At 40.3% G+C, this 12,702-nt stretch overlaps 1 protein-coding gene across 2 annotated transcripts in view; it reads left to right on the forward strand.

Annotated features, from left to right (window-relative positions):
• The window catches only part of LOC131959110 (RNA binding protein fox-1 homolog 3-like), an 846,381-nt gene that overhangs the window by 807,081 nt on the left and 26,598 nt on the right, over window positions 1-12,702 (forward strand). For both annotated transcript variants that reach the window (XM_059324220.1, XM_059324219.1), the window contains exons 13-15: window positions 704-743; window positions 853-917; window positions 10,815-10,893. In XM_059324220.1, the coding sequence (XP_059180203.1) occupies window positions 704-743; window positions 853-917; window positions 10,815-10,893 (184 nt within the window). The remainder of the gene's footprint in view (window positions 1-703; window positions 744-852; window positions 918-10,814; window positions 10,894-12,702) is intronic.

Raw genomic sequence — 12,702 nt, forward strand, 5'->3', positions numbered from 1 at the left:
ACCAGAAATAACTGCACTGCAAGAAAGCCAACTTGTATTTTTTGGCCTAAAACAGTGATTTAAGTTGGTAAAACTTGGAAATATAAATTATTGACATTTAGGGCAATAATGTAAGTTAGCACAACAAAGGAAGCCAGTTGTCTGCTCAAAAACAAGTTGGTGAGTTGTTGTTACTTATATCTTTAAGTTGGGGTTCACAACAAGGGACAATAGTTCTGATAACTCTTATTTCTTTGTTGGGAAATGCAGGAAAACGGTGAAATTCGCTCATTAGCGAAAGCTAGCGGCTAACAGATGCTAGCGGCTAACGGATGCTAGCGGCTAACAGAAGCTAGCGGTGCTGCTTGTTACTGCTACAAGAGTAGCCATTAGCGTATCAATGCTAACTCAAAATTGTGGTTGCAATATTAGCTGACAAGTTATTACAATGTAAAATTATAAGTCAGTGCGACTTACAGTTGAGTTGACAAAAATCAGAATTCAGAGTTGAGCAAACTCAAAAACAAAACATAAAATATTTAGTTTAATTGTCCAAACTTAAAATGTTATCGAAGTTTGTTGCCTTGATATTTTGAGTTCACCCAACTTTTCTTTTTTTGCAGTGTGAAGCTTTACTTTTAAATCATTCAAGCCAACAAGCAAAAGTCTCCATTGTCCCGCCCCATGACTGTCTTCTCTCTCTCTCTCTCTCTCTGATCAACAGTGTGGTCTACCAGGACGGCTTTTACGGAGCAGAAATATATGTGAGTCAAAATATTGTTTGAGTGTCTTGAGCATTTCATCCAATGCTTTGCCTCAAGTATGTGTCCTGTATTTGTGTCTAATGATTTGAATTGCTGTGTGTCTCCTCAGGGAGGTTATGCAGCGTACAGATATGCCCAGCCAGCTGGTACTGCTGCAGCTGCATACAGTGACAGGTAGGTTGCATTTTCTCACTTAACTTGTTCGTGTTTGGATGTCCCACCAGATAAAACCACAAGAGCAACATTTATCGACGCCTCTGGCAGACCAAGAACAAATGACAAAAAAGTTGCCACATTTTTGTCATCAAATATGGTAACATGGCATTTTCAACATGTTCACTAGTCTGGAATGGAGAATGGGGTGTATTTACAGTAGTGGCTAAAATTATTAGACCTTTAATGCACAACATATGGAAACCCCTTCTAATCCACAACATGGGTCAAAAATGACCCGCATTCATTTCCCATGTTATTTCATGCTGGCTGTGTGTTTCTTTGCTTTATCTTGTTAGGAGTCCTGTTTAAACCAAGCATGGACATATTCAAAAATCATTTCTTCTGTCTGACATAATCATCATGGAAAGCAAAATAATTTTATAATTTTATAGTAAACTGTACTTTTGTCCATGTTGGCATCCTGTAGGAATGACGACTGAAGTTGTTGACAGGTTTTGATCTCATGTTTAGAAGTTGAGCTGATCTGTAGCAGGTTAGCCCCACAGCACAGTGGCAGCTGTGTTATATTGGAAATCTTGAGATTATCCAAAAGATGGCAATGCCACTAATTTAGCTAAGTGTTGTTTCCATCAACACATTTCTACACACATTTTGAAGATTCGCATGAGAAAAGCTTGATGGAAACACCCAAATTTAATAAAACTTTCGAAAATGGGCAAAAGGTTTTTAATCTTGCTTGAGTTGTTTTTTGTCTCTTTCAAAAAATAGTTAATACGCTAAACAGGAGATGGAAATGCTTTTTCCAAATAAATGCCGATGTAGCTCACATGACTGATCAGCTGTTTCCACTCTGACATGAAGGAACAATTGGAAATTGCCTAATTGAATCTAATTCCTTAACACTTCTCTCGTCGGTGGCCAAAGTTGTCCAATTAGCAACCTCTTTTTTGTTGTTGTTGTTTTTCCTTTCGCAATCTCTACTTATTCTACTGTTTACTGACAGATCAGCCTACAGCAACACATCACACTGCCATCTGCTGATCCATGTATGTTACTGCAGCTTTGTTTATTTGCTCTAAACCAGCTGATGGAAACGTCCCTATCCTTTCCTCTTCACACGCCTAGCGTGAATTGACAGGTAGATAAACTCCCCAATGACTACACGGACAAAGAGGCCTTAAATTGACTTCTTTAACACAGCAACTGGCAGGAGGGTAAAACTGACAGAAAGGAAAACATACAGTAAAAAACTGTTTAACATGTGATATGTTTAATCTCACAGACAATGGAAATCTGAACAAAGTAATACACAAGATATCCAAATAAGGCCCAAATGTACAAATCTATAAATGTGATATAACTGTATTCAAAATAACTACAAAACGTATCTAAAACAAAAGACAGGCTATTGGTAAGTATATTGCTTCATACAATGTGTCTGTATGCACATTTTATTAACTTAAAGCTAGCTAGCCAGAACATGTGGTTGACATGAATTTACTATCTGTACATTTATCCGTTCAAGTGTCTCTGCTTTGTCAAAATATGCATAAACATCAAAAATGAGAAACTAAAGTGTTGCTTTCACATACGGACGACGCGTTCAAAGACTTGAACGTCTGGATGATGTCCGATGAAAAAGCCATGAACTTTCCCTCTGCTCTGGCATGGAGAACTGCCTAGACACATACTGATGATGTCATCAACTAGAGACACAGATTACCTGCACTAAATCAGTAGTTCTCAACCTTTTTGAGTTGCGACCCCCAATTTAACATGCATGTTGTCCGTGACCCCCGCTCACTGAACACAATCTCACACACACAGTTCAGATCACCCAAAAAAGAAACAAAATGACCAGAAAAAGGAAACAAAATGACCAAAAAAGACAGAAAATGACCAGAAAAGACAGAAAATGACCAAAAAAGGAAACAAAATGACCAAAAAAGACACAAATTGACCACAAAATGATCAAAAAAAGACACAAAATGGCCAAAAAAAGACAGAAAATGACCAGAAAAGACAGAAAATGACCAAAAAAGAAACAAAATTATCAAAAAAATACACAAAATGACCAAAAAAGACACAAAATGACCAAAAACACATTCACACATGCACACTTTAACACAGTGGAGACGGAGCTGATTTGGCGACCCCCAGAAATCATTTTGCGACCCCAATTGGGGTCCCGACCCCAAGGTTGAGAATAGCTGCACTAAATGACCGCTATACAAAACCACCAGCAGGAGGTGCTATTTAACAAAATGAACGTAACTGACTGATAAGGCAGCATAGTCCCTCATTTGCATTTGCTTTAGTGCAACATTTCAAAATTTGCCTTCGATTTTAATGATAGTGGACTATTGTCATAGTGCATAGAGCCCACCCCGGAGCCCACCTGAACACATGATGACCAGAACTAAAGACAGTTTCCCATCATGCCACAGGGCTGTGTTTGATCCACTCCATCTCTCAATTGTCTTTGTCCCCTGGGAGCTCCTCCTCACCCCTCACCCCTCACCTCCTCTCCTCTGCTCCTCTGCTCCTCCAGGCCTCCCTGTCCACCTGTTGCTCTCCTCCCTGAGCAGCCGTCATCAGCCCTCTGGGAGGCTGCTCTGCTCTGCTCCTCATTCCTCCAGATCAAAAGTGATATGTGTTTATAGAAAAACATGTGCTAGCTTGCATGTGTGTGTGTTTGTGTGAGTGTTGTCCGTGCGCGCTACTACTACTACTGTGTGTGTGTGTGTGTGTGTGTGTGTGTGTGTGGAGGTGCTTGGGGAGCTAATCTTAGGGAGATTGAGCATGTCAGGCCTGATAAGAAACAGCCACAGCAGGAGCCTGTAGGCCTCCGATAATGTAAGATTTATCAGAGGCGAGGAGCGCGCTGTGCTCAGGAGGATTATGAACACAGCAGAGACAAGCGGAGCAGGTGAGAGGCCATGTCCCTCTCTTCAAGACTTATTTCATTCCCTTTCTTTTTCTCCTCTCACACATTCCCTCTTTCTCAATCTCACCATTATTCTTCCTTCCCCTCGGTGGCTGATGTGCAGTATATCCCTCTGCACTCTCTCCCTGTTTCATCTCTTACACTGTGTCTCTCTCGTTCTACTTTTTAAGCTCTCCTGATTTAAAGGGAAGCCCAGGCAGTGAGGTGGAGTGAAGTTGAAAGGGGGCTGGGGCAGATGCTGGGGGTGGCGGAGGAGGTGTATTTATTGTGGGATAAGAGTATAACGGTGTGTTCAGACCGGACGCGTAGCGAATTTTCGCGTCGCGTTACTCGCGCGAGTAAATAAGCCCCTTCCACTTCCTGCGGCATACCTCCTCTGACAAGAAACAAACAGATAAATATGCCGGCCGGCGAAGGCTGCTAATGCTAATGCTAACTTTGTAGAGAAGTAGCTACAACAGATAGCTGAAATCACATTGTCACAACTTACCAGGCAGACCGGTGACCTCATCACCCTCCTCCAGGCAAGATCTTTATGGTTCCGGTTGCGGTAGGAGGGTGATGATGTGTCAAAAAGCTCGGGAAGCCCACAGACCGCAACAATACGTTTCTCCTCCATTTTTCCGGAATAGGCGGGTTCTCGGGATGCATGACGTCACTGTCGTCCAGAATCTCAACGCTGATAGGCTGTCCCGACACAGCGTCACGCGAATATTTCGCCAAAGTTGAATCTATTGAACTCACGCGAATTTGCGTTGTTTCATTCGCGCCGCGACATTCGCGTCAATCGCGGCATTCGCGTCGCGCAAAACCCGCGATTTGCGCCGCCGGCAAAAATTTGCGTCTATTCGCGTGTTTGCATTGACTTTGTATGTAATCTTGTCGCGCGAAATATTCGCTACGCGTCCGGTCTGAACACACCGAAGAGTATAGAGAGCGGATGGGCTGGGGACTAGAAGAACTCTGCCTCAATTCTGTTTCTCTCAAGCTCACACGTCGTACACATTCCACATTTTTCAGAGGGAAAAACTAGCATGATAGTTTTCAAATCGGTCCCTTGACCTCTGACCTCAAGATATCTGAATGAATGAACTGGTTCTATGGTAACCACAAGTCTCTTCTTTGCATGAATGCCAATTTGATGCATATGCGTTGCAGTTTAAGGTATTAAAAAGCCTCAGTTTCTGTCATTCAGTATTTTTTTTTAATTATATTTTAAGATTTGTGCATACTGTGGTCCCTAAGCAGTGTTGTAATTGCATTCCACTGGAAAGCTGCAGCCCAAATGAATTCATATGTGATGCTGTTACTCCCCATAATAGCATTTCATTGCAGTGAGATTTTTTTTTTTAATCTTGACATTTTTTTTAATCTTGACATCACTCCTCTAGTTTGTGATTTTACAATCACAAACTAGAGACCTAGAGCATTCAAAGGATGTATGGATTTCACATGTATATTGACAATAAGGAGGTTTCTCAATAGTTTCCAGAACAGAAGAAATCACCATCCAATTGCCGAAAATACAAAATGTCAGCAATGTGAAAGTTTTTGACTCCAGATCACAGCATGGATTTCTCTATGGTGTTCCTTGGTGTCTTGATGTGGTATTCTGGAGGGATTTTTAAAATATTTTATTAAATTCTTGCATGACAACAAATGGAAAAATAAGCACCAAGTTTCCGCAACAATGGTATCAACACAAAAATTGCTGCCACAACGAATGAGACATACTGTAATCAATGTTGAAAACCCTTGTACACTTTCAAATTTTAATTAATAATTCATACAGAATTATGACTAGAACAACTTGACATGTGGTATTTACTGTTGACCTGCTATCTCCCCCTAAAAATCCACTGGCCACAACCAGGGCTGGACTGGACTACTGATAACTCCCCAAGTATCTTAGTGCTCTCCTAACCATGTAGATATCTGAACTATATCACTCCACTACACTACATTTAGGCTACATAAGATGGCCCTCATCCTACAGTGTCAAAACACAGGAAGTCAGAATGGATAACTTTCACTTTTAATATAAATGCAATAACATGCAGCACAACAAAGCAAGATAATAGGCGTGCAGGGAAAAATGGGTGGGCAAATTAGCCTGCAGAGACAGAAATGTCCTACTAGCAAATTTAACACTGTCACACTAAAATCATAATTTTCACGTCCAGCTGCTCGTCTGTTTATCACCTCCAGATCTATCAACAACTGATCAAGCTAGCAGACAACAGCTAATCAGCTTCAAACACTAACAGAACTGACCAACATGAAATTATGACAACAAAGCACTAGCATATTAAACTGGTAACAACAGCTAGCCTAGCATGTTAAACTGGTAACAACAGCTAGCCTAGCATGTTAAACTGGTAACAACAGCTAGCCTAGCCTAGCATGTTAAACTGGTAACAACAGCTAGCCTAGCCTAGCATGTTAAACTGGTAACAACAGCTAGCCTAGCCTAGCAAGTTAAACTGGTAACAACAGCTAGCCTAGCCTAGCATGTTAAACTGGTAACAACAGCTAGCCTAGCCTAGCATGTTAAACTGGTAACAACAGCTAGCCTAGCCTAGCATGTTAAACTGGTAACAACAGCTAGCCTAGCATGTTAAACTGGTAACAACAGCTAGCCTAGCATGTTGCTGTGCCAGTCAATGAACTTCAACCAGGTCTAGGTCATCAACCTAGGTCATCAAGTTAAAGTCCATAACTGTTAAACTTTATTAAAAATTCAGACGTGCTAAACATAGTGGAGGCAGCAGGAACTCCCCTCTCTTCCTGCTCTTGCCCGTTAGCTGCGCGCGCACCTGTTACTGTTTGTAAACAAGACGCCGTCTATACGCGAAACATTGATAGCTAGCAAACTACACTGTGTTCAAAAAGTTAGCAAGCTAAGAAAATAAAGTTATTAACCTGACTTCATGATATTTGAGTCAGGCAGAGAAATATGTATTGTTTCTTACCGCATGTTGCCGGGTGCTGCCATCTTTCCACCTCTCTCTCATAGACTCCTACAGGTTAATTCCTCCATCATCGTGCTGAGTCAGCTCCAGCTGTCGCAGCACCAAACATTTCAGATAGTTTAGCGCATTTTGCAGCATCTGCCTGAAGGGCTTGTCGTTTGTTTTCCTCTTAATTTCTCCGCTACTTCTATGCGTTTCTTTTACATTTTTATTTTCTGGCTGTGCCGTGACTGACTGATTGATTGACAGCCGATGGGACCAAGGAGGCGGGCTCTCGGCCCTCTCTACATTTGCCACTTTTAATCACATAAATCTGCAACTTTTTTTCTCGCAAATTTGCCACTTTAAATCTGGTAAACCTGTCATTTTTTCTCGCAAATTTGCCACTTTAAATCTGGTAAACCTGTCATTTTTTCTCGCAAATTTGCCAGTTTAATATTGCGACTTCTTTCTCGAAATATTAAACCTTTCCTCCGGGTCCGTATTTATTCATTTTTTTACATACTTGGCCCTAATACGGCCATATTTACTGGATTGCCATAGCATAGTTTTTGGTTTGTTTGTTTTATCAAATCAATCCTAGCCTCCATTCTTTTTGACCCAAAACTGTGCATAACTCATGGTATTACTGATTTCATAGTTATTGCACTTGGGCTTTGCAGGGCATTATTGATACTGAAGAAAACATATGTGTTCTCTACTTCTCTGAGTTAAAGCAGATTTACGTTCATTTAAGAAAAAAAAGAAAATACCATTTCACCAGTAAGAGTGATTTGCACTGATTCCAGCAATGTGTGACAGAATGGATCTGGACTAATCAAAAGATCAGTCATTGCTCATTAATGAAAATTATTATTTGCAGCCTCAAACCCTTCCCCTACTTCCTTCCTTCCTCCTATATGCTTCACTAGCATCCTTTCCTTAGGTCTCCCTCTGTAACACACAGTCTAACATATAGTGTACCCCTGCAGCCTTATCTTTGCCCTCCAGACCTACGCTGGCTTCCCTTTACTTTTAGAGGAGAATAAACAAACCAGACAGGAAGAGAGGAATATAAATAAAGCGGTCTGGTGGCATCAGGGAGAGAGGGATGGAGGGGTGAAATGAGAAAAGAAAGGGGCGTTGAGGGAGGGGATTAGTTCCAAGCCAGTGATGGTGAAAAGACTGGAAATAAGCCCCAGGAGACAGACAGAGATACAGGGGGAGATGGCAGTTAGGGGCACATAGCGGGGGAGGGGAGCAGGACGTGAAGAAGAAGAAGATGGCATAGAAAGGTGGAAGGTATGGGACACCGTTAGAGAATTACAGTACAAGTTCTCACCAGAACTACACTCAAAAAAATAACTTGTTCCCAGAACGTAATAAAATTATGGAAATAATTTCCACCTAAATAAAATGCTTTAATTTAGCGAGAAACAATTTTGTTGAGTGAACAAAATGTAAATTTGTTGGGTCAACATGATGTATTCGTGTTACTGTTAATTAATTACCAGGGTCAGTCTAACTAGATTTATAGGGGTAATTATAACATACTAACGTAATTTTCTTGGGTCAATTAAACTTGTATGATATTATTAAGAGTTACTTTATTTAATAGGGTAGTTACAACTACTTTTTTAAGGATTGAATGAACATAATAGTAACTTAGACTAAGGATAAGGTAACAGACACCCAGTTAGCTTTTTTTGAGTGTATGCCCTCTTTTCTTCTACTTGTGTCCTTTGCTTCAACTCCTTCTTCTAAATATTTTTTTCCCCTTTACCAACCTATATTTGCTTTTTTGACTATTCCTTCTCTCTCGGATTCAGCCAAAGGATACATTTTTTCCATTTCTCTCTTTGTTCATAATCTTCTTTCCCTCTCCCTTCAGCCATCTATGACTCTTATCACTCTGGCCATTTCTTTTCTTATCTTTCTCTCTCTTCTTCCCTCTTTGGCTAATGTTACTTCTATCGCAATCCCTCCCCATCATCTGGAAGATAAAACACTTGTCCCCTTTTTCTCATAAATTGAAACGGGTAAAACAAATCATTGCAATCACGCACTCTCACCTTTACAACGTACATTTATAGGGAGACATCGATTGCATTTTCATCCCATAGGCCTGTTCTTAGTGAGAGTGAGAGGAGGAAATGATTATAGATCTCTCCTCCGGACCCCAGTTAAAATCGACGACCCAATACCTTATGTGTCTCATGCATACTCATTGAGGTTGGTTGGCACAGCCGATCCATTATCAGACCCATTCAATCAAAGCCAACATGCACATGGTTTATGTCTGGTGGCTGGAGTTGGGGAAGGGGGAAACAATTAACAGAGTATTTCCCAGCTGATTAAATTCCCCTTTGATATGTACTGGTTCAAAGAATCCATATAGTTTTATGCTTGGGAAATACGTCAAAATGTCACTCTGATCAAGAATCTACAGCCTCATATACAAAAGCTTCCTCCGGAGCTGCTCGGCTGTCCGAACCACCCGGCAGGTGTGAATACAGGAAAACATGTGTTCATACTATAGTACGCACTATAGGACGTGGGGAGAACAAAATTAATAAGCACAACAATTGAGAGCAAACTAAATGACAGACTTTTGTAAGCCAACCTGGAAGTAGCATCGTCATGGGGTCTACTGAGAATTCGTCTATGGGATTTTCACATTGGATTTTGGGGGTCATCCCTATGTTCCCCGTTTTTCCCAAAAGGGTACTATGTTTCCTTGTAGCAATACATACCGGGGAGCATAGGACCATTTTTCAGAAAAAGGGTCCTATGCTCCCCGGTTAGGGTTAGGGTTAATAATAACGGCCTATTTGCCATGGAATTTGGCAGTAATGGTTCAAAAACTAACAGACTGGGGAACATAGGACCCTTTTTGGGAAAAGCAGGGGAAAAGGGTCCTATGCTCCCCAGTCTCATACAAAGAGGGGAACATAGACACACTCCCGGATTATGGATCATTGCAGAAAATAAGCTCTGTGGCGAACACACGTTTCTGATGCTTACATGTTTAGTTATGCAGGATAATCTTCACAAATAAACACCACTTTTATTACGTTTGAAGCATTGTAGCTGACAAAATTAATAAGCTAACGACATGCTAGCGCGAACTACACCATGGTCACATGACTTCAATGTCTGTTATGCTTCAAGTGGTCTCGGACAAACGAACTAGCAGTTTTGACAAGCTAGCAAAACTGTAGCCTAATGAATTGTTTATTAACCTAATCTCTGTCAAACAAGACTAGATGCTGTAAGGCAACTAGTGAGAGAGTTCCCGTCCGGCGTGATGACGTAAAAGACACAAATTGACCAAAAAAAGACATCAAATGACTAAAAAAAGAAACGAAATGACCAAGAAAGACACAAAATGACCAAAAAAGACACAAAATGGCGAAAAAAAGACACACATTGACCACAAAATGATTAAAAAAAGACACAAAATGACAAAAAAGACACAAAATTACCAAAAAAGACACAAAATAACAAAAAAAGACAAAAATTTACCGAAAAATGATAAAAAAAAAAACACACAAAATGACAAGAAAAACACACAAAATGACAAAAAAAAGACACAAAATGACCAAAAAAAGGAAACAAAATGACCAAAAAAGGACACAAGATGACCAAAAACACTTAAACACATGAACACTTTAACACAGTGGAGACAGAGCTGACCAAAATGATTTGACGACCCCCAGAAATCATCTCGCGGGAGGTTGAGAACAGCTGCTCTAGCCAGTTGATGTACTCTCTAACATGATGTTGTTGGCACATGGACCAAAAGACCATGGCTACAAACCATTGCTTAGTTAGTATTGTACCGTTTACTGTACAGTACCTGATATTTGCAATATATACATATATTGTGTTTAGCTTCATTTGTCTTTTGAACATTTTGGAGAAGTTTCTATACGCCTTAAAGTTTTCTACTTTATTGCAATAGTGAAAAGTGTTTGTGCCTGTTTTCTTCTCTAGTTATGGCAGAGTCTATGCAACAGCAGACCCATATCACCATACGATTGGTCCTGCAGCCACATACAGTGTGGGCACTATGGTGAGTCCTTTCCCTGTTTCTAGCAGCTGACTGTCTTATTATTGTGGTGTCATGATGAAGTGGGACTGGTTAACTATTAAGGTACTATATGACTTTACAGGAGGCCCATATGTTGCACCAGAAAATATATTATATGAACTACTAAACTATCTGACTGACCTACAAGCAGTAAAATAAATACTAAATCAGTGCTTTTAATAATAATTGAAGATGTTGAACTATTTTTACTGCTCAACTTGCTGTTCCTACAAATGGTGTCTAGAGACCTATTTTGATGTTTAATGTGAATCTTTGCCACTTCAGTAAATGAAAAAGGGACATTGCCTTATTCTTAAACTCCCCATTCAATTTCATTGGCCAAAGCTTAAAATCAAATTGAGACTGAGAATTGTTCCCCACAGAAAACAGTCTCTTCAAAAATGTGTCAAGGGGAGATAGACGAATGGTTAATGTTTGTTTTTAGCTAGCTTTGCAGCTAACATCAAAGATGAAAAAGAAATTCCAAAGAAAGAAATCCCATGGTAATAGATGGGGCCGAACCTGAAGGACTGTTTGTACTCTGGTGGTTGTGGGATGGGACTTCCTCCAAAGATTAACGCTTCCAAGTGCTAGAAGAGATCAAAGTAGGAGAGAAAGGTAGACCACTAAAGAAAAACAGGTAGAATGGAGACAGATGAGTGGAGGGCTGAGTGTTTGTGGTGTTCGTTAGGCCTCCCACCTCCCCATGTGTCTCCCAAACACCCCTCTTCCTCCCGTAGTGCAGCTGCTAGCTAAAAACCTTCATTAATTACAATTTTTTTCCTCTTCATTTACTTAATTAAAACAGTGGCCTCTGTTTTTCTCCTCTACTTTCTTCTCTTTTGTCTTCAAATTACTCCTCCCTTTTTCCCCGTCCTCCCACATCCAAACCCCTCACTACTAAAGTTAATTCCTAATTCTTGATTGAAAAAGAAACACTCAATCGACAACTCTATCATGCCTCACACACTGAACTGTAGCTAGCCCCAAGCTAAAGCTAACAAGAGCTAGGAACAACCCTGATTCACAAGTTGGGACGTTGTCTACGTAAATATAAACAGATTGCATCAAATTCAGAGTGAAAATTTACAAAAAAATAAATGTTATTGCCAATTTAACCATTGACTATCTTGCCTTTATACCATTGTCTGGGTGAATACTGACTTCTGATTGGCTACAGGCAGGACGCCAACTTATTTAACAACCTGGTCTCACAGAAATCCGAGAAACTGACACGGATTTGGCTACAATGCAAGTTAATGACAGTCATATCCCGTGGCTATTCCATGGATATTTGTTCCTATTGGTTTGTTCCAAGTCACGTGACTTTCAAGGTCCCGGCAGTCAGAACAAAAAACATGGCGGACAGTTCTCTCATTTTTAGTGAAAAAATTAATATTTTGACTTAGTTTCTGCATAAAAATGGATTTTGATCACATTTCTAGCGAGAAATATATGTTTTATTTTCTAAATATTCACTCAGTGAATGTACATTATCACTTTGTGGTGAAGATCTCGGCAGAAAAATATGACTGTCTTTAACTTGCATTGTAGCGAAATCCGTGTCAGTGATTCCGTGGCTATTCCACGGATTTTGAGTTAAGCGAAATCCGTGGCTATTTCACGGATTTCTGTGAGACCAGGTTGTTATTTAAAATTGCAACATTGAGGCATTGAGAAGTTCACTGCTCTGAACTTTTTGGTTACTTTGTATCACATCAGTGATGGTCTCACCTCCCGTTTACTGTTGTTAGAGCATGAGGTACCATTTGTTGGTGAAAATCTTGATAT

This window comes from Centropristis striata, chromosome 21 (genome assembly GCF_030273125.1).
Source record: "Centropristis striata isolate RG_2023a ecotype Rhode Island chromosome 21, C.striata_1.0, whole genome shotgun sequence".
Classification (NCBI taxonomy): Eukaryota; Metazoa; Chordata; class Actinopteri; order Perciformes; family Serranidae; genus Centropristis; species Centropristis striata.